General features: G+C 41.2%; 8 protein-coding genes across 8 annotated transcripts; 4 read left to right on the plus strand and 4 right to left on the minus strand.

Annotated features, from left to right (window-relative positions):
• Nucleotides 1-2,028: 2,028 nt before the first annotated feature.
• FA14DRAFT_182267 (DUF221-domain-containing protein) lies at nucleotides 2,029-4,425 on the minus strand (the record flags this gene model as incomplete). The annotated part of the gene is made up of 5 exons (XM_025501191.1): nucleotides 2,029-2,777; nucleotides 2,844-2,988; nucleotides 3,059-3,298; nucleotides 3,362-3,630; nucleotides 3,735-4,425. The coding sequence occupies 5 exons, from the start codon at nucleotides 4,423-4,425 to the stop codon at nucleotides 2,029-2,031; spliced, it is 2,094 nt and encodes a 697-aa protein (XP_025352661.1).
• Nucleotides 4,426-5,772: 1,347 nt separating this feature from the next.
• Nucleotides 5,773-6,382, plus strand: FA14DRAFT_186088 (uncharacterized protein; the record flags this gene model as incomplete). Its single annotated transcript, XM_025501499.1, has 1 exon — nucleotides 5,773-6,382. The coding sequence occupies exon 1, from the start codon at nucleotides 5,912-5,914 to the stop codon at nucleotides 6,380-6,382; it is 471 nt and encodes a 156-aa protein (XP_025352662.1). The 5' UTR covers nucleotides 5,773-5,911.
• A 93-nt stretch (nucleotides 6,383-6,475) lies between these two features.
• FA14DRAFT_186100 (TFP11-domain-containing protein) lies at nucleotides 6,476-7,921 on the plus strand (the record flags this gene model as incomplete). Its single annotated transcript, XM_025501500.1, has 2 exons — nucleotides 6,476-6,631; nucleotides 6,805-7,921. 2 exons carry the CDS (start codon nucleotides 6,476-6,478, stop codon nucleotides 7,837-7,839), a joined length of 1,191 nt encoding a protein of 396 aa, XP_025352663.1. The 3' UTR covers nucleotides 7,840-7,921.
• Nucleotides 7,922-12,285: 4,364 nt separating this feature from the next.
• FA14DRAFT_158290 (uncharacterized protein) lies at nucleotides 12,286-14,237 on the minus strand (the record flags this gene model as incomplete). The annotated part of the gene is made up of 5 exons (XM_025497945.1): nucleotides 12,286-13,454; nucleotides 13,498-13,697; nucleotides 13,729-13,730; nucleotides 13,764-13,986; nucleotides 14,101-14,237. The coding sequence occupies 5 exons, from the start codon at nucleotides 14,235-14,237 to the stop codon at nucleotides 12,286-12,288; spliced, it is 1,731 nt and encodes a 576-aa protein (XP_025352664.1).
• A 188-nt stretch (nucleotides 14,238-14,425) lies between these two features.
• On the plus strand, nucleotides 14,426-15,452 carry FA14DRAFT_87659 (mitochondrial carrier). The gene has a single exon (XM_025503023.1). It carries the CDS (start codon nucleotides 14,472-14,474, stop codon nucleotides 15,408-15,410), a length of 939 nt encoding a protein of 312 aa, XP_025352665.1. The 5' UTR covers nucleotides 14,426-14,471; the 3' UTR covers nucleotides 15,411-15,452.
• On the minus strand, nucleotides 15,242-16,478 carry FA14DRAFT_162511 (uncharacterized protein). Its single transcript, XM_025499644.1, has one exon. It carries the CDS (start codon nucleotides 16,224-16,226, stop codon nucleotides 15,495-15,497), a length of 732 nt encoding a protein of 243 aa, XP_025352666.1. The 5' UTR covers nucleotides 16,227-16,478; the 3' UTR covers nucleotides 15,242-15,494.
• Nucleotides 16,479-16,783: 305 nt separating this feature from the next.
• Nucleotides 16,784-18,507, plus strand: FA14DRAFT_150767 (putative RPT3-26S proteasome regulatory subunit). The gene is made up of 2 exons (XM_025497448.1): nucleotides 16,784-18,172; nucleotides 18,244-18,507. The coding sequence occupies exon 1, from the start codon at nucleotides 16,900-16,902 to the stop codon at nucleotides 18,142-18,144; it is 1,245 nt and encodes a 414-aa protein (XP_025352667.1). The 5' UTR covers nucleotides 16,784-16,899; the 3' UTR covers nucleotides 18,145-18,172; nucleotides 18,244-18,507.
• Nucleotides 18,508-18,607: 100 nt separating this feature from the next.
• FA14DRAFT_175171 (uncharacterized protein) lies at nucleotides 18,608-20,297 on the minus strand (the record flags this gene model as incomplete). The annotated part of the gene is made up of 1 exon (XM_025500580.1): nucleotides 18,608-20,297. The coding sequence occupies one exon, from the start codon at nucleotides 20,295-20,297 to the stop codon at nucleotides 18,648-18,650; it is 1,650 nt and encodes a 549-aa protein (XP_025352668.1). The 3' UTR covers nucleotides 18,608-18,647.
• Nucleotides 20,298-20,900: the final 603 nt, after the last annotated feature.

Raw genomic sequence — 20,900 nt, forward strand, 5'->3', positions numbered from 1 at the left:
ACTCACTCATGATCACACTCACTCATGATCACACTCACTCATGATCACACTCACTCATGGCCACACACACTCATGGCCACACACACTCATGATCGTGTCATAGACATCCGATCCCTTAATTTAGTTCTCACAACGCACTCATTTTGCCCATCCTTTGATGGGCGACAGCATGACTGCATCTCATTAACAAACATTAAGTATCTTTCCACAACCACCACGATCACCACCATCATCCTCGTCATTGTAATTGTTCTTCTCATCATCGTTGTCATCATCCTCTTCATCGTCATCGTCATCGTCATCGTCATCGTCATCGTCATCGTCATCGTCATGCTATCGGCCGTGCTTTTGTTGTAATGATTGAAGGGCCTACAGCGGAGAGGTGGTGGTGGTGGGTGTTGAAGCAAAACGTAAGAGGAGAATTGGTGGGTGTAAGAGGTTGTGGTGGTGGATGTGGAAGCAAGTCGTAAGAGGATAGTTGGTAGGTGTAAGAGGTTGTGGTGGTGGATATGGAAGCAAGTCGTTAAGGGATAATTGGTAGGTGTAAGAGGTGATGGTGGTGAATGCGGAAGCAGAACGTAAGAGGAGAATTGGTGAGTGTAAGGAAGAATGAATGTGGGAAGGGGGATTTTCAACTTTCAAAAAAGGCCTCCTTTTAAATATTTTTAGTCAGACGAAAAAGCTTGTACATTGTTATGCAATTTCATGGAGATGCACTACTGATGCTATCCTGATATCAAAGTAGATGTTGCAAATCAGGTCCAACGGACGGTACATCAAATCCAATGGACGGTACATCATTTTCAACGGACTGTGCGTGATGTTCAACGGATGGTAAATCAGGTTCAACGGACGGCACATAAGTAACCAACGGATCTGACAAGCTGTAAATGACGAGGTATACTTGTAACTAAGAATAGCATCCACCGCCATTGGAAGTCCATCTGACAGACATTGTTTGTATGTTCTGCATATATGATTTACACAATGGAAAGGGCAAAAATTATTTGTTAAACTCTATGGATGGGTGGACCATAGTTCGAAAGTCAATTCTACAGTCCAACGTGTGGATGATATGTTGCGCGTACTTCTCATCTGACAGATCTGACCCAATGGATTAGCTTCGACATGTCACTACTATAAGAGTCGTTTGCTGATTTCGATTTTGTCATCATCATATCTGCTGACATATGATCGCATGAAATACGATAAATCTATAAAATATGTACACCTAAGAGAGGTTCACCTTTTATATAAATACTTGACTTCCATTTTCAAATATATCCCACCACCACCACCACCCATTTCCACACGTAGCTCTTCGCAGAAATGCGCCCATCTGACTCCGTTCTGAGCATCGATCTTTTCCTTAGCTGGATGATAGCATTATGCAACAAGCTCGACAGAAGGTGAAGGGCAAGGATCTTTCACTCTTTCCCCTTTTCCACTCACACGCTTCTCCCCTCTTAAAAATCGCCCATCTCACACCGTTCTTTGAACTTGATGCTCCTGAATCTAGGCGAGCGATTTCCTATGGATGGACGAAAGTATCTTACAAAAAGTTCGATAGATCGTAGAGGGTTCTCCTTTGTGAGATGCGACATAGATGATTCCCTCCCCTTCTTTCCCACGGCACGGACAGCCTTCTTTCGTCAAGATAACCTTTTCAAGCCTCAACCTTATTCAAGATAGATCACCTCGAATTCTCCCAGCACAACGTCTGTGATAGGAATGATCAAGGCCCAGAAGGAGTATGAGAATAGTCAACCTTAACTCATTTTCGCCTCATAACCAAATCTCAACACAAAATCACAACGTACAAGTCCGAATAGATAATCAATCTCTGCCAGATGGCCTTTGAGTGTTGTTAATATCTGTCCAGTTGGCAGATGGTTGTAAAGCGAAGAAAGTGTATGCATCGGGAAGCAGACACTACCCATCCTTCTATGTGTGATGTGTGACATCGTGATATATTTCATAAAAAAACGTTAGGTATCATTACATGGCTTTATGCGAATCCTCTAATTTTCAAAACCAAGGGAACGAGCCTGGAGGCATCGTTTGGCGTAAGTTGCGATGCATGTAGCTGCCCGCAGTCTCTTCTGATTCGTCTTCTTCGTCTTCATCACCCGTATCGGTATCAAGGTGTTGTGGTTCGTCAATTCTTTGACCTTCATCTTCTATCTGTTCTGCTGTAGACGGCAAACGACTTCTGCTTGCACACCATACTTGACTTGGATCTTCATGCTGATGCTCTGGTTCTTCACATGATTCATCCAGGATATCTTGTGGCTGTCTTTGTTTTCGTTGAGGGAATGTGAGGGATGATTTACCGGCAACATCAGTAGAAGTGCCGGTAGAAGCTGGCAATCCACTGATACCTGATCCACCCGCTTCTTGCGATAACAGTTTACGATTACGCACAGAGATATTTGACAGACTTGAAGAAGGTATCAAAGATGATTTGCGCTTTCGTAAAGAGACCACAACAGCTTCGTGTGGTCTGCTCTGTCTTCGTGTTCTTCCCAGCACACTATCAACGCCCGTCAATGATCCTCGATCGCTATTATCGGCAGGTAAACCAGCAGTGTCTGATTGAGAGACGCTTTGATCTTGCTCGTTATCATCTTTCTCATCGTCATCATCTACACATACTGGAGGCCGAATGTCCGGCAATGTACCAGCAACGGCAGAATGTCCATAACGTATCCGCCCGGTGTTCAAGATTCCATAATAGTAGCCCGCTGCCGGTGATTCTTTGTAATCTGTATGACGATCTTTTTATGAAATGAATAATATTTCATCTTTTGTCAAGTACCGTTTTCGTGATAATACTGTCTCACCTGGATCAATCCCATACAACGCTTCCGCTCGCAGAGCAACAATCGGGTTTCTTTGTTGATCAATTTGTTGCTTCTTACTGTTGTCGTTCGTTGAACCAATATTGGCGACGGCATTGGCGATCTCTGCTGATGGTACCAGCGTTGCCTATGCCTTTCCTGTTCCTGGCTGTGGACTTGGCTTGTTGATCTCGGCAATGCTGCTCAAGCTAACATACTCGCTCAACTCTGTGAATGTTCGCGATAGGTAATGCTGGAACCAAAACGTGAAAGCGATCAAAAGCAACGTCAAATTTGATAATAGCAATTGCTTGCGAACCGAAAAGAGGGAAAGTTGGAAGATTTGAAAGAGCAGTAGAGCCCAATGCAACGTATCGATGACAAAGACCATGCTTGACCTCTTGATTCGTATGATCGGTAGAAAAAGAACAAGAGTTTGTACTTGTATACCAAATATGCTAAAGCAAAGTAGATCACTGTAAAGACGGTGATCAATGGTGTGACAATACTGTAAAGGGAACCAATGTGTAAATGATCAAAGCAGCAGGATACATACTTCCAGAGTATAGTTCTGGCGGAGCATTTAGCTCAGCATGTTGACGAGGTGTCTTTGCCGTCAGTTGACTAAACGCACGACCAAATGTGACCGGTATCTGTAGAAGCTGCAGCGGTATGATGGCCAATGACTGAAACACCACGTACGACAAACTGAAATGACGTGCTTGTGGTAAAGGTTGAGCGAGCTTATCGATAATTCTCATCGGATTGCCAGCCAGATCTGTAAGTACTCCTAGTGCGGTCGATGTGATGAGGAAAATGAAGATGACGAAAATCATCAAGGAAAGAAGATACCTCTTCAATACGCTCATCTCAATCAAGCTTCGGGCTTTGTACCTTGCAGATATGCTGTCCATTCGAGGATGAGGGGTAATAAAGCGTTGAGTCCGATTAAAACAACGGATGACAAGTTGGTGCTGACCAATGCTTCCAATCTTCTATTCTTGCGTAGAAGATCGTACAAACCTGGTAAGTACTTCGTGATAATGTTTGGACTTGGCAAAGAAACAAGGAACGTTAATGGCGGAATATAGAAGACGAACAAAGCAATCGTAAGGGCGGAAACGAGAAGTTGTCGAACATGTCTCTCGTTCGAGGGAACGGAAACGTTACTCCAGACGATGTCACGAGGTTCAGGTGCAAAACTTGTCTTGGAATAGCTCGGGATCGGGTAATGAACAGACTGAGCAACAACCTGAGCCCTCATCGCATCACCAAATGTCACAAATCCGACAAAAGATGGTTTACTGCCTTTGGAGCGTAACCGTCTCACTGCCTCGTCATATACTCGGAATCGTGTTTCCAACAGAGTGATTGCATCAAACTTTGATTGATTGATTGATTGAACGTGCATTGTTGGTCTAGGCTTGTTCTTTGGAGCAGTGATTCCAGCTGCAGGATCGGGAAGCTGGTCGGAAGTATCAAGTAGACGAGCACGTTCATCATCGGTGCTAGAAACGTTGCCAACATAGGCAGCGAAAACCATTCGTTTACTACCCTCAGCAAGAGCATGAGCTATACCTAACATCCATATGGAATATATCATGAAGTCGCTCATAAAGAGCTGAGTGCAATTGCGATTGAGGCTATACAAAAGCAATGTTACCTTTCTGTCCGCTTTCCGATGCATACACTCTCATTGCTATACAACCTCCTACCCACCATTCAAAGTCCATCTGATTAACATTGGTCATCTGCTCTGTCTACGTGACGTACACAATGGAAGAACAAGAATCTTTTGTTGTGCTCTATGGTGAGGCCTCGCTTGCTAATCTTGAGTGCCGGCACGCAATCGCATGAATTCGAAAAATCCTGCAGATCGTGTACATCCAAGAATTGTATAAATATTTGACTTCCCTGCTCAATTTCACTTTGCCACCACCACCACCCACTTCCACACGCTGCTCTTCGCAAAAATGCGCATATTTGACTCTATTCCGAGTATTAATGCTTCCCTAAGGTTCGACAGATGGTAGAGGGTTCTCTTTTATGAGATGCTGTACGAATGATTATCTCCCCTTCTTTCCCAGCAGCATGGAAAGCCTTCTTTCGTTAATATGACCGTTTCGAGCCTCAACATTGTTCAAGATGATTTTATTTCGAATGCTTCGAAATAAGCGTTCGTGATTGGAATAATTAAGGCCCAAAAGAAGTACGGAAATGGTCAACCTTTGCTCATTTTCGCATCATGACCAAATCTCAAGACAAACCCACAATGTACAAATCCAAATAGATAATCAATGTCTGTCAGATGGACTTCCAATGGCGGTAGATACGATATTGCTGTGACATTTTACGAAAGGAGACGAAGATTAGTGTATGTACGGACAATCTATCAGGAGGAATGAATCACACGTATCCACTCAAAGGAGGAGAGTTAAGGAAGACGGCTCCAAAAGGGTAGAAATAAACGATGGTGAACGTATAACTAGCTTTCACAGTGCTTAAATGTTGAATACGGGGAATATCAATTATCTGTGATGGACGTGAGACATACAATTTTACGGAATTTCACTTCCAACGCACGATTCGGACCAAATGAATGAGGAAGAGCAAAGGGAACGGAAGATGGCAGAAGAGCAGAGAAAGAGGAACAATGAGATTTATGAAAAGGGGAGCCATAAGACAAGCAGGCATATGCACAGGGTCAAGATGGTGCCATCATCTCACAGATCAGATCCATCGAGAGGATATGTCATCAATTCGTTGGGCTACTGGGCTTCATCTCGACCCTTTTTGCACAATTTTCGACTGGCGATCAAGTGCCGAGGAGGACAAAAGGCCGTTATACACAATGCGGTGGACAGTAAAACCGACTCATCACCGTCTATGGACCACTCAGATTGGGACGCAGGAACATAATCGTTGCTGTGAACGATTGTGGCTCGATCAGTCTTCTACGGTGCGTAGAAGATCAGAAGCAATGGCGTATCGCAGAAATCCAACGATAGGATCGATAGACTATATGCACAATCGTTGTACCATAACTCAACCGTTATACTTATAAAATAGATATGAGCGAATCTGACATTAATCAGAGTGAAGCTGACTCTAGCTCTTCTAAAATGGAACGATTTGCTCGCATAGCTGCTGAAGAGGAAGAGGAGATTGAGATACGCAATGTTTTCAATACGGCGCCCACAATGACGGATCAAGGGTTCACAAAGAGCAGCGAATTTAAGCCAGCATCATTCGTTTCATCTAGAGGTGGGATAGGCTCTTCAAAATTGGGCATCGGGGCTAGCCAAAGGGAGCCAAACAATAATGACGAAGATGACCGATCGCTATCAAGGGCAGGTATCGGAAGGGCTGGAATAGGAAGCAGTAGAGGCATCGATGCAGAAACTTCTGAAAGCGCAGCATCGAGAAAGAGCTCGCTGAATCAATTTATGCCTGCGAAAGATTCTCTGAAAATGTCCAATGAGACGAGCACCCTTCAGCAGGATGCACCACCGTCTTCCGCTTTCTCACAGCGAGCATCATAAGCAAGCAACACCAATACTTTCACCGGCCAGGTACCAAAGATCTCATTCAAAACTGGGGGTGGCAAGTTTGATCCGGCAAAGTACCTCGCTCAGATGGGTTGGTCTGGAGGTGGTCTTGGTAAACAAGGCGAAGGTATCGTAAAACCGATCGAGGTCAAACAAAGACCGGAATGTGCAGGTATAGCATTTAGCGATGTTAAAGAAAAGACGAAACAAGCAAAAGAAGAAGCACGTAGACGTGGTGAACAAGTAAGCTCAGATGAGGAGCACAAAGAGAGAAGAAGTGCAAGAGCCAAAAAGCTTTCATCAAAAGCTGAAACTCACGCATAGACAAAACCCGAACGTAAATCGCGAAAGCCAAAAATTGAACATCGTACCTATGAACAAATCTTGGCAGAACATGGCCATAATGCTGCTCCAAGTGGGGAGATCAAATCATCGTTGATGCTACTGGTAAAGAGTATTCATCTTTATCTGCTGCCCTTGCAAAACATGCTGTCCCGACAAATGACAGCACACAATTAATCGAGATTCGACATAATCTTCGGCTCATTTGTGATGGAAATTCGAAAGCGCTCGACCTGTTAGCAAATGAAGGGTCAGCTATTCAAGATCGTCGTAAGTGGCTCGAGCGTAAATTGCATGAAGCCGTACGTCGCAAACAGAATCTTGTTACCAAGCACGATCGTGTAGAGACTATTGCCAAAATCGTTAGAGAGATTGAGTTGCTTGGAAAACGTGCCGCGATTGACCCTAAGATCGGCCTCGACAGTCTCATGCAACCAGTGCAGGACATCCTACAACGCCATAGAGATGCCATCGCCGAGATGGAAATTGATGCAGCGCTTGTTGGAGCAATTACTCCGATCTTCAAGCGTGAGCTATCTCAATGGTCATCGCTGCAAGATCCTACCCGGCTTTGCATCCCTCTGAAGAGCATCAGTGGTGCCCTTCGCATTTCAGTCAAGGATGAGATCATGATGCCATATCAATCTCTTCTGTGGAATGTTTGGATGCCACCGGTGCGATCTGCATTAAACAATGAATGGGACGTATTCGGTTCGACTGCAGTAACGAAGTTCTATGAATCTTGGACACCCCTCTTACCGGCTTTTATTCGCGATAATGTCACCCATCAACTCATTCTGCCTAAATTGCGCTCTGCTGTTTCTGATTGGGATGGCAAGAGTGTTTTATACAAAGTTGTATTCCCATGGATGCCGCTCTTGCATCATCAAATAGACGATATCATCTTAGAGTCAAAGAGACGAATTCGTTCATCACTCAAATCATGGAGAGTCTCAGAGGGTATCCCATCCGAGTTGCGTAAATGGAGAGATGTTTTCCGTACAAGCGAATGGGATTCGATGCTGTTAGAGTATGTAGTGGAGAAGCTGTCAACGTATTTAAGAGTGGAGCTCAAGATCACTGCAAGCCCTCGAGCGCAAGATAGATAGCCTTTGAAGGATGTTCTATAATGGAAGCCTTTGCTGGGCAGCAGGACGTTGTCCAAAGTCATGTTAGCAGGCTTTATACCTAATTGGCTTGAACAGATGTATGCGATGCTCATCAATCCGAACAGCAATACAGTAGAGGTTGTAGATTGGTATAGCAAGTGGAAGTCATACCTTGAAACGAAGCACGTCGACAAATATGAAAGCGTGTAGATCGGCTTTCAAGCAGCTTTACAGATGATGGATGATGCTCTACGATCTGATCGCTTGTCTCTCAAGATACCAGATCTGAAACAGTTGCAGCGTAAATACGAAGCTGATTCAACAATCAAAAAGTCAAGATCAAAATCATCCCGCCAAGAAACGAGCACAGCCAGTTTCCGTCAAATTGTCGAAGAAGCGGCTGCAGAGGCTGATTTAATCGTTCAAACACTCAAAAAGACCGATATAAGAAGTGGAATAACCCCTTTATCGCATTTCACGCGCGATTGATGGCAAGGCTGGCTTAACATTTTACCTTGAAGATGATGTCATTTTCCTTGAACGCAAATCAGAGCGGGGCCAATTTGATCCAGTCTCGGTTGAAGAGTTAATCAGAAGCTGTGCATAGCGGTGTAGGCACAATTGTGTATTTATAAGAATAATCGTGTATAATATTATCCCCAATCAGCCCGTTTGTTAAGATGACCAGCCCCATGAACGTACTTTGCAGGGCACTTTGAACGCCATTTGATAAAGTGCGACTTTTTTTGTTTATTCGTGATAGATACTTAAGGCCCTTTGAGTCAACAATGTTACCTCTAATTTCCATGTAAAAATATTATTCGACGAAAAAAAAGATAATATAAAGCGCTGAAGTTTAGGTATATATAATATATTTATCTAGCGATAAATATATTAATATAATCCTATTAAAGAGATTAAAGATCCTTCCTCCTCTTTAATATAGTATAATTATTTAAAATTATTTAAAATATAAAAAAGAAATAATTTAATATAAATTAAAATTATATAATTAATTTAATAAATATAAAATAATATAAAAATCTATTTTTAAAAAAGTTTAAATAAATAAATATTTTATAAAGTTTATTATTAATCTTATATAAAAAATTATTTAAAATATATTTACTTTTAAAATAAAAAATAATTTATATAATATAATTAAAAAGATTAAAAAATATATTAAAATATAAATTAAATATATTAAATAATTTTAAATTAAATAAATAAATTAAAATATAAATAATATAATTATATTACCTTATTTTTATTTATTAAAATTTTAATTTCTTAAATCTTATTTAAATTTATATATATATATATAATTAATTAATAAAATAAATTTCTTTTAATATATAAAAATAATAATTTCTAATATTTTATTAATTATATCTTTTTTTATTATTTATATAATTTATTTTTATTTTATAAAAATAACTTTTTTAATATTATTTAATATTTTAATCTTTTTAATTTTTATATTTATTATAAATTTAAATCTTATTAAATCTTTTAATCTTATATTTATATATTATTTAAAAGAAAATAATTAAAATCTATAAATAAAAATTATATATTAATATTTTAAAATCTATATATATTATTATTTTAAAGTTTTTTATTATCTTTAAGATTATATATTATAAGAATATAAATTATATTAGTTATTTAAATATATATCTATTTTTAAAAATAATTAAATAATAATAATTTAGATCTATAAAGTTTTATATAATAATTATCTCTTATATATTTTAAATATATATTTACTAAATTTAATATTAAAAAGTTATAATACTTTTAATTATTATATTAGTAATTAAGGCTATTTAATAAACGATATAAATACTTTAATACCGATATATATAATAAAGACGAAAGAGATAAATTAGAAGAGACAGTAGGTATCTATATATATTATTAATTACGATAAACGATACCTTTACACTCGTTCCTGGTTTTTAAGACCAGCCGATTCGTACTATCTCTTTAGAGATACCTAATATCTTTATAAAATAAAATGTAATGTCGCTTATAAAGAGATAGGAGCAATAGAGGCTACATTACAGCACTACTACCCTTCTATCTGCTCTTCGATACATAAACTCTTATTACGATTCAACCTCCTACCCGTTGGACAGCAATCTACACCATTCGAATTCTAGGACATTGATTATCTGCTCTACCTATATGACATACACAATAGTCACATCTGCTAGCACATACTCGCATAAATTACGAAAAGTCTACAGAATAGGTGTACCCAAGAGAGGTTCGCCTTGACTTTCCCTTTTCAAATTCATCCTACTACCACCACCCACTTCTATACACAGCTCTTCGCAGAAATACGTCATTTGACTCTATTCTAAGCATTAACGTTTCCCTAGGCTGGATAAGAGCATCAAGCATAAATTCGACAGATGGTAAAGGGTTCTCTGCTTTAAGATGCTACATAGATGATTCTCTCCCCTTTTTTCCTACAGCATAGAAAGCCTTCTTACGTCAAGTTGACCGTTTCGAGCCTCAACATTGTTCAAGATGACTTTACTTCGAATTCCGTCAGCACAACGTCCGTGGTGGGATTGATCAAGGCCCAAAAGGAGTATAGGAATAGTCAACCTTTGCTCGTCCTCGCATCATGACCAAGTCTCAAGAAAACATCAGTAATGATTGAATGGCGTACAGCGGAGAGTTTATAGTAGTTGGTTATAGAAGTAAAACGTAAGAGGAGAATTGGTAGGTATAAGAGATTATGGTGGTAAATGTGGAAGCAAAAGGCTCAGCACTTAATTCCTCAAACGAGCGAACAGAAACGGCAGCCTTGCTTGGTCGTAAGCTTGCTTTAAAGTAAACAGTCTCGCAAACCTTATCTAAATCTTTATGCGTATACAAATGATTAATAGAGTAAATTTCTTTTGATATATATAAATAATCATTTCTAGCATTCTTTCAGTTTTATCTTTCCTCATTATCCACACAATTTATCGTTGCTTTATAAAAATAATCTTCTTAATATTATTTTATACTTTGATTCTTTTAAGCTCTATACTTATTGTAAGCTCGAGCCTTATTAAACCTCTTGATCCTGTATTTGTACACCGCTTAGAAGGAGGACATTCGAAATCCACAGGTGAAAACCATACATCAACACTTTAAAACCTCATACATCATCACTTCAAAGTTCTCCATCTTCTCTAAGATTACGTAACATAAGAGTATAGACTATACTAGTCGTTTATATACATGCTCGCCCTTAAAAACAATCAGATAACAATAATTCAGGTTCATAAAGTCCCGTTCAACGATCATCACCTTTACGCTCCGAGCACAACATTTACCAAACTCGGTATTGAAAAGTTACAGCGCTTTTGATCATCATATTGGTAATTGAGGCTGTTCAATAAACGATATGAATATCTTGATACCGATACGTGTGATAAAGACAAAGGAGACGAATCAGACGAGACAGCGGGCGTCTATATGCATTGCTGTTTACGACAAACGACGCCTTTACGCGGTCTTCAAGACCAGCCGATTCGCACCATTTTTTTGGAAATACCTAACATCCTTATGAAATATATCATGATGTCGCTCATAAAGAGATGGAAGCAATTGAGGCTACTTAAAAGCACTGTTAACTTTCTGTCCGCTTTCCGATGCATACACCCTTATTGCTATACAACCTCCTACCCGTTGGACAGTAACATCACACCATTCAAAGTCCATCTGACGAACATTGGTCATCTGTTCTGCCTATGTGAGGTACACGATAGAAGAACAAGGATCTTTTGTTGTGCTCTATGGAGCGGCCTCGCTTGCTAATCTTGAGTGCCGGCACGCAATCGCATGAATTTGGAAAATCCTGCAGATCGTGTACACCCAAGAATTGTATAAATATTTGATTTTCCTGCTCAATCTCACTTTGCCACCACCACCACCCACTTTCACACGCAGCTCTTCGCGAAAATGCGCCCATCTGACTCCGTTCTGAGCATCGATGTTTCCCTTGGCTGGATGAAAGCATCATGCAACAAGCTCGACAGATGGTGAAGGGCAAGGGTCTTTCACACGCTACTCCCCTCTCAAAAGTCGCCCATCTGACTCCGTTCCTCGAACTTGATGCTCCTGAATCTGGGCGAGTGATTTCCCATGGATGGACGAAAGTATCTTGTAAAAGGTTCGACAGATGGTAGAGGGTTCTCCTTTGTGAGATGCTAGATAGATGTTCCTTTCCCTTCTTTCCCATATGATACAGCTACATCGATATAAATACGGAAAGGGAACACCTTCTTTCGTCAAGTTGACCGATGCTGTCATGGACAACACTCATCACCTTTACGCCCCGTTTACAGACTTTCACCAAAGTCGGCAATGAAAGCTTATCGGTAAATAAGATTATGGGTTATTCAATAAGTGGTATAATGTATAATGTTTCTTTATCGCCCCCTACAAGCTCTCTAACACTTTTTGTACAAAAGCATTCTCGCCGCAACGTTCACGATATTCAGCAACAAGAAATGAAAGAGATTCGGCCTCCGTACCATCCGAACGCATTCTCTTGTTGGAAGCGAAAGCACGCATGAACTCTTCAATAATCTCCATACCCTCTTCCGTACTTTTCGCATGCACGGTGAGCAGTGGAGAAATCTCCCCGTCAACGTCTTCCATTTCATCTGCTTTGCGTTTGGCTAACTTGATCACACTGGGAGAGAACCCGGCCAATTCAGCTACATGAATATTGTAACTGCGATCATAAATTCCCGGCTCTACTTTGTATAGCAGTGTGATTTCGCTTTCCTTCTCTAATGCTTGCGAGTCGTGACGTGGTTCAACATGAACCTTACAGTGTAAGTTTTGCACATGTTTAATCTGGTCTGCCAATGCGACAGTTTCAGCAAAGTGGCTTGCAAAGAGGCATTTGCTGCGAATCTTTGAAGAGATGAATTCTGAAATACTCCATGCCAGACCAAAACCATCATACGTTGAGGTTCCACGACCGAGTTCATCGATGATGATAAGAGAATCACGTGTTGCCAATCGCAGGATCGTAGATGTTTCCAACATTTCAGCTATAAACGTCGATACACCTTTTGTTTGATTATCACCTGCTCCAAAACGAGCAAGGATAGCATCGAATATCGGAACTTTTGCACCTGGAGCACATGATACAAAACAACCTGCTTGACTCACCAAAGCGATGATTCCGATCGATCGAATGTATGTACTCTTTCCTCCCATGTTAGGACCTGTGATCACCAAGAATTTGCTCTCGTCGGGGACCGTTTCAGCGTCATTCGGAATGAAGTTAAGATCGTCTTGCACTTCGAGGCACGGGTGACGTGCTTCTTTGACGATCATAGGGGCATTCTTGCCCATTTCGAAGATCTGAGGTCGAACATAAGGTATAGGTGCGTGTGATGAAACGAATGCAAAGCTGATGATCACGTCCAAGTTCGCAATGATCGCATTGAACTGTTCAAGCGGTGGACAATAGCCAGCGGCAATCATGATGACTTGCCTTACCAAACCACTTTGATGGGTTGAATACTTGTTTTGCAAATCAATATGATCCACTGAAAGATCCTTCGCTTGACGTATCATGAACCAATCGGACACTTTACAAGTGCAAAATCTAAAATGGCAATGCAATCCACGCACAAGATGGCTTCCCAACGGTTTCCAACTTGAACGTCTTGGCTGACATCATCCATCTGCATTTGCATGTCTCCACTGATCTATCCTTTGCGAACTGGTGACAATGGTCGATTAAATCCACCTTTTCGTTGCATGTATTGTCTCCATGTTCTCTCTTTTCGTACTTCTGCCGTTCCCGCTTGATTGCCTTGTACTTTTTTACCCTGTGTGAGAATGATTGTGTCAGTGACTTACATCTAAATGACCCGCACCCACACACTTCTACTCACCTTTGTTGTACCGAATCCACCGAATCCCATCGCTTTCATCATATCGTCTTCATCTTCATTGCCATTTTGAGCTCTTTCTTCTAGTTCTTGCTTTGCTTTAGCATCAGCAGCTGCCAGTGATACTTGCTGCTCTTCTTCTTCTTCTTTCTCTTTTTGTCGTTTCTGTTTACGCTCTTCTTCATCCCTTCTTGCTTGTCGTGTGGGAGGAGAAGGATCCCTTCTTCTGTGATAGCCATCTCATTGAGAATAACGATCATCCCTTCTTACATGACGATCTTCATGACGTGAAGATGTTGCTTCTCTTCGATAATCTCTTTGCGGACTTTTTCGATCGTACCTCCTTCCATCTCTTTCTCTTTCATCCTGATTGTATCCACGTCTAGAAGGACTCACGCTTCTGCGATCTCGTTCCCGATCCCGATCCAAGTCACGATAGCTACGTGCAGGTGCACGATCACCGTATCTAGAGGACATTGTTACGTTATGGTCAAATGAGAATGATGGTAAACTTTATTTTTTGTTGGTTTGCCTCCACCAGGGAGGGCGTAAGGAGATGGATGCAACACGCTAAGGTGTGCCTGCTTGCCCTGCTTGCATGCATACAGTAAAAGACTTCAGGAAGAAGAAAAGATTATCCGATAAGAAGACGATTCGAGTCAGCCGAGCAGATCATCTATTGCCATCATCATCATCATCAGTAACAGCGCAATGGCCAAAGATGGGAGCAGTACACAAAGACAGGCTCCAAGCTTCACAACTTCATTAATGGCAGGCGCATTATCCGGCTTATCGGTTGATCTGTTATTTTATCCAATAGATACTCTCAAGACAAGGTTACAATCTTCTCAAGGTTTTTGGAGATCAGGAGGATTTACTGGCATTTATAGAGGAATCGGAAGTGTGGCAGTTGGAAGTGCACCGGGAGCAGCTTGTTTCTTTGTCACATATGAAAGCTTGAAACCAATCTTTGCAAATATAGAATCAAGCAATGGCAAAGATGGTCTATGGGCTACTGCAGGTTCACATATGGTCGCTGCAAGCTTGGCCGAAGTGGTTGCTTGTATGATTCGTGTGCCTACCGAAGTGATCAAATCACGTCAACAAACGTCTACATATGGAATCAAAACCAGTTCCATAAAAGCCTTACAAGCAGTCGTACAAGAATCAGGCATGCGAGGTTTGTACGTTGGTTTCGCAGGTACGGTAGGAAGAGAAATTCCATTCACATGCATTCAATTTCCACTTTATGAACATTTGAAATTACTCATCTCTCAATCAAAATTCTTTCAAAACCTTGACCCTAACTTCTCATCAATAAATAATCGAGATGCAAGATCGATACCAACTTGGCAAGCAGGCTTAGCCGGAAGTATAGCAGGTTCAATCGCAGCAGGATTAACAACACCTTTGGACGTCGTAAAAACACGTATCATGCTCGAAAGAAGGGCAAAAGGTCAACCCGTTCTCACTCAAACTGGTGTCAATACTAAAATTTTACCAACCCTTCGTCATATCGCTACAAACGAAGGCATCAAAGCTCTCTTTTCCGGTTTCATACCAAGAACGATTTGGATCGGATTAGGAGGGTTTGTATTCTTAGGAACGTTTGAAGCAGGAATCAAAATTATTCAAGGTCCAATAGCATGAACCTCCCAATGGCATCTCTGGAAAATAGAATTTTGCGCCCTTGCGGGTGTTTGTATAATGTACAAAAGATAAAGTGAAACTCATCTAAACCCGTAGAACAGGTGTTTGTGATTGGGAAAGTAGTTTGCTCAATTGATCAACTTGAACGTCTTCGCGGATAACAGTTGCTTTGACGTCATTGTCAGGGTTGGCAGGAACAGAAATCTGTTCACCTTCAATCGTCCATCCAGGATATTGAGAGATAAAATTTGGCAATTCTTGCTTGGACAGATTTAGGTATTCAGCTAACCTTGTTGAGCTGATTGTACGGAAAGCACCCTTTACACTTTCCAAGGCAACCTGTCTGATCGCATCTTCGAATCCATGTGCCCCTTTTGCGAATTCACGAACATCACTGTAATCGGCCGATGCAAATGTTTTCCAGAATAGTCTGAATCGTGCCGAAAGAAGGTAAGAGGATAAATTTGACAATTTGACGATCAAAGGATCGGTAAGGTTACCGGCAGCGGGAACTGACGTAGCTTCTTTAGTCGAACGTCTGATTTCTTCTTTTTGTTCTTCTGTTGCTTCTTCTGGGAACGAAGGAGTAGAAGATGGCAAAGTGGAAACGGGAGATTCACCCAATAGAGACAAGCACAAATTGAAGTCGGGGAAAGGTGCAGCTGTCAATGCTTTGAGGAGAACGGAAATAGCAACGGAATATTCAAAATCTTGAGGGTTGAATTGGAACCTAAAATAGCAGTAAAATAGGTCAGTAAGAAGTCCGTGAAACACATGCTGGTGAATTCCACCCCTCATCTTCCCTCCTTTGTCCATGTATCAGATAGAGCTAATAACAAGCATGCCTCCCTGTACATCTCTCCATTCAAAAGTGATATACTCGGCTTGCGTACTGGTGTACTTGATCATCGCGTAATGGGTCTATGCCATCCATTCTCAGTATAAACGGCTCAATAGTATCTCCCTTGCACACTCACAATTTCAAGATGGCCAAATTTGCCAAACAATCGTACTCCCCATTTTGCAATTGTTGTTCTAGGTACTCGGTCAAAACGTTTAAATTTTGTGGATTATATCTGTCTACGCCTGAGATCAATTGTTCAATATGTTCAGGTCGTGTAGAAGGAGTTGTCCATTCTGATACGGTTGTCGCCATTTTTGATAAATAGGTAAGATGGTGATGACCTGCTGTAAATTGAGAATGATTGGAATTCCCTTTTGAGAAGAAATCAATCGCGCAAACGTTGCAAGCTTAAATTGAAAGAGCTCACGTGCTTGCTATTGTGTTCCTTTGCTTGTTAAGCCTTCGTGACGCGCGTACAGAGAATGCTTCAATGCACAGTCCACTTTCCACCCTTTGATAACCAACCAACCAACAGGCAGGCAAGCAGTACGCGTGTCCAAAGCAATAACCATCAAATGGAGGATTGATTAACAACAATCCTTACCTTTCTTCCTTCCAACCTTACTCGAATCATTCGTGCCCAACATGGAAGAGATTGGCATTTCTATTCGCAAAGAAGAGCCAACATTTGAAGATGCAGTGGCTGAAAAGACTGCATTGCACAATGAAATGGCACAGGAAGAGGATACATTCTTACGATTCAAGAAGCTACAACAACATCTTGAATTCTTGAGCACGATGGAGGATTATGTCAAAGATGAACAGAGAAATTTAAAAAGAGAGCTCGTACGAGCACAAGAAGAAGTAAAGAGAATTCAATCTGTTCCATTGGTCATTGGACAATTCTTGGAACCTATCGATCAACATACAGGTATCGTCGGATCAACAACGGGATCCAATTACGTCGTCCGCATCCTTTCAACAATCGATCGTGAACTTCTCAAAGCAAACAGTTCCGTAGCACTACATAGACACTCCAACAGTTTGGTTGATGTTCTACCGCCAGAAGCTGATTCAAGTATCGCACTTTTAGGCCAAGAAGAAAAACCTACAGAGACATACGCCGACATTGGTGGTCTGGATATCCAGAAGCAAGAAATTCGTGAGGCTGTAGAGTTGCCATTGGTACAATTTGATCTGTATCGACAGATTGGTATCGATCCGCCTCGTGGTGTGTTGCTATATGGACCTCCGGGAACAGGAAAGACAATGTTGGTCAAAGCTGTTGCAAACGCCACAACAGCTTCCTTTATTCGTGTGGTAGGATCAGAATTTGTACAAAAGTATCTTGGTGAAGGGCCACGTATGGTCAGAGATGTTTTCCGATTGGCAAGAGAGAACGCACCAGCAATCATTTTCATTGACGAAATTGACGCAATTGCAACCAAACGTTTCGATGCACAAACAGGTGCCGATCGCGAAGTTCAACGTATTCTGCTCGAATTGCTCAACCAAATGGACGGTTTCGACCAAGGCAGTAACGTCAAAGTGATCATGGCAACCAACCGTGCCGATACACTTGATCCCGCCCTTCTCCGTCCAGGTCGTTTGGACAGAAAGATTGAATTCCCACTACCTTCTCGACGTGAGAAACGTCTAATCTTCCAAACGATCACAGGAAAGATGAATCTGGCACCCGATGTGGACTTAGAAGATTATGTGTCAAGACCTGATAAACTTTCCAGTGCGGAAATTTCTTCCATCTGTCAAGCTGCCGGACTGCGTGCAGTTCGATCGACGAGATACGTTATCATTCCTTCTGACTTTGAAGATGCTTGGAAGCAAGTAGTCAAGAGAAGTGATGATGGAAAGATGGAGTTCTACACTTGAGCTCTGACGACAGAATATGTATTGTACTTGTGAGTATACCAGACATGGCGGCAATTCCAGCACGAAACTGACAATATTCTTCTCTTCCCATGCACAGAGTAGACGCATCGAATATATCTTATCAGCACTATCGATTTGTGAGAAGAGAGTAGATTTCCCCATTCCCCCTTCACCCGCTTAAAATTCACTTTGCTTCAGCGTAGCCATCACCCCACTCGCTGTAGCTTGCAAACGAGCGGTAGATTGAACAAAAGGCCGCTTACTCACGGCGGCGGGTATTCGATCCCGTTGACCGTCCTATGTTTTGCTCTTTTGTGCCCACATATTCTGTACATTATCAATTTTCAATTAATCATTTTCAAGTTCTGTGATGGTATTGTTGTACATTTGGTGCTGAGTATGAAATTTAGAGTTGAGTGTCCCTGGCAGAATGTCTACTTGGGGTCAGGTTTCTCGTTCGCAGAAATGGCTCCATCATTGCCAGGTGATGATGCTCGTCGCTATCATATGTGTCTCCTCTGACAGAGCCAAACTGCTTCACGCCAATTGAAGACAAGCGGAGGAAGAGATTTTTGTATGGAGATATGTCCAAATTCAGAAAACGATATAGGCTCACCATCTTGCATCATTGGCTTAAAGAGCGATGGCAGATGGCAATCCTGCTGATCAGAGAGTAGGTGTGTGAACGTGCTGATCAACGGATCAAAACCATCTTTTGTCCCACCTGCTTTGAAGATTTCCTCTGTTTTATCGTACACCCAAACGTTTGTATTGCCAGCCAAAACGTTGGGTAATGCGTTCAAGCCGAATGCGCCTGTTTGAGATCTTTGTGCAAGGTTGATACTTTGGAACAAGCTTACACCCGTCATTGCTGGTAATACGTCAATATGCACAACTGTTGCATTTTGATCGGGAATAAGGTTGTGCAAAGCTTTCAATGCTTCACCTCCAGGATAGTTTCCCGCACTGGCATAAAGAGACATGCCAGTCAAAAGTATCGTTCCGGCCAGAAGCATGCAGACGAACATACGACCCAACAAAAGATGATATCGAATCTTTCCGATCCCTTGCCAGATAGCTGCTGCTCCTTTGGCGGCGTATAGGTTTAAGAGCGGTGTGAGATAAGTGATGAAGCGAGTCTCTTTATGGCCCAAACAACTCATGATTGCAACGTGCGATACAATCACCACCAAAGCTTTGAGTGGTTTTGGATCACTGTTTGAATTTGATCTAAAGGAGATAGCAATACCGCCAAAAAAGAGTAAGATGCAAGGTATAGATATCAATTTTGCAATATGTTGTGTAATGTATGCATGCCAACTTGATACACCCCACTCTGAACTCTTTCCTTCGACGACGTTGAACAAGATTGCTTCTAATTCTGGCCATGCATAACCTTTGACAGAATTAAGGTTTAGTGGGTTCCATAGATGAAAAGGTCTACCCCACATATACGTATCCAGTGGAACTGAGATGGCAAGTGCAAAGATTCCCGCCGAAAGTCCGGTTTGTGCAACTTTGACAAACGATCGTATTCCATCACTTGCTATCATAAGTGCGATGGGTATAATCAAACCGACAATCTCCAACCTTGCAATGACTGCAGAAACAGTCAACAGAAACAGACCCGCATATTTCCTTGTATTTGACCTTGAATCGGCAAGACTGAATGCTAATGCCAAATTTACGATTGGCAAAATGATTCCATTTGGAGTTGTACGACCTGCCCAAAAGAGTGGATGAAATTGAATCGAATAAAGCAGAAAGAAGAAACGTTTTGTTAACCGATTTCGAATAACGAGATTTGCGAATACGATCACAGAAACGGCATGCAACGTGGTCAAGATCAATCGAAGCACTAAACCTGCATGAGCGCTGTTTTGGATCAAATGAAATGATTTGAGTAAAGCTAAGATCGGATAAGAAATAATACTTAAGCAAGTTGGACCGAAGAAAGATCTTGGTACTGCTCCTGTAAATGTGATATGATCAAATTTTAACCTTGCACTTGATCCGATTCCACAGGCTAAAATATCATGAATAGCTTGTAATGAAAATGATTCTTCAACTTTTGTAAAAGGAGCTAAAAAGATGTGAAGATAAGAGGATATCAGTAAGGCTACTGATTCTGCCTTGAAAGCAATCTTTGGCATGCTCTATGAATGGTAAAGAGAATTAAAGTTCAATTCAATCATCTTTTTGCAGCATCATCAGCATTCAACCGGAAAAAGGAAGACATGCATTGCATAAGACATGGTTCGTGCGCGTTGCATAATGTATTACCCCACTCCCAACGAATTCAAGGCGAATGAACAGTCGATCAAAGATGTCGTGCGACATTCATAACGGGCTCATTCGATCAGTATAAAGAGACACACATTCACAAACAACAAATCCCACCTCTTGACCATCATCCCATCAATCTATCCATCCAACAAATCACTTACCAAAATGCAATCAGCTTGCCCATGCAGTCAAAACGGCACTTGCCAATGTGTTCAAGTGAGTTACAGATGGGTGATCATGTTTGATCACATTAGGAAATTGCATTACTGACCATCTCACATTCTTTGCAGGCAAACAAATGTCAATGTCAAAATGATTGTTCATGTGCTAGCTGCCCAAGCAAGTAAGCAAGAACAAATTGACTCTGATGTGATTGAATTATTGGCCGGTCTATCTTCTCTTCGTTACAAACTCTTCTTTTGATCTCTTTTTGCTGTTGAAATATTCAACGATATGAAATGAATCATGAT

The sequence above is a fragment of the Meira miltonrushii genome (genome assembly GCF_003144205.1).
Source record: "Meira miltonrushii strain MCA 3882 unplaced genomic scaffold FA14scaffold_5, whole genome shotgun sequence".
Lineage (NCBI taxonomy): Eukaryota > Fungi > Basidiomycota > Exobasidiomycetes > Exobasidiales > Brachybasidiaceae > Meira > Meira miltonrushii.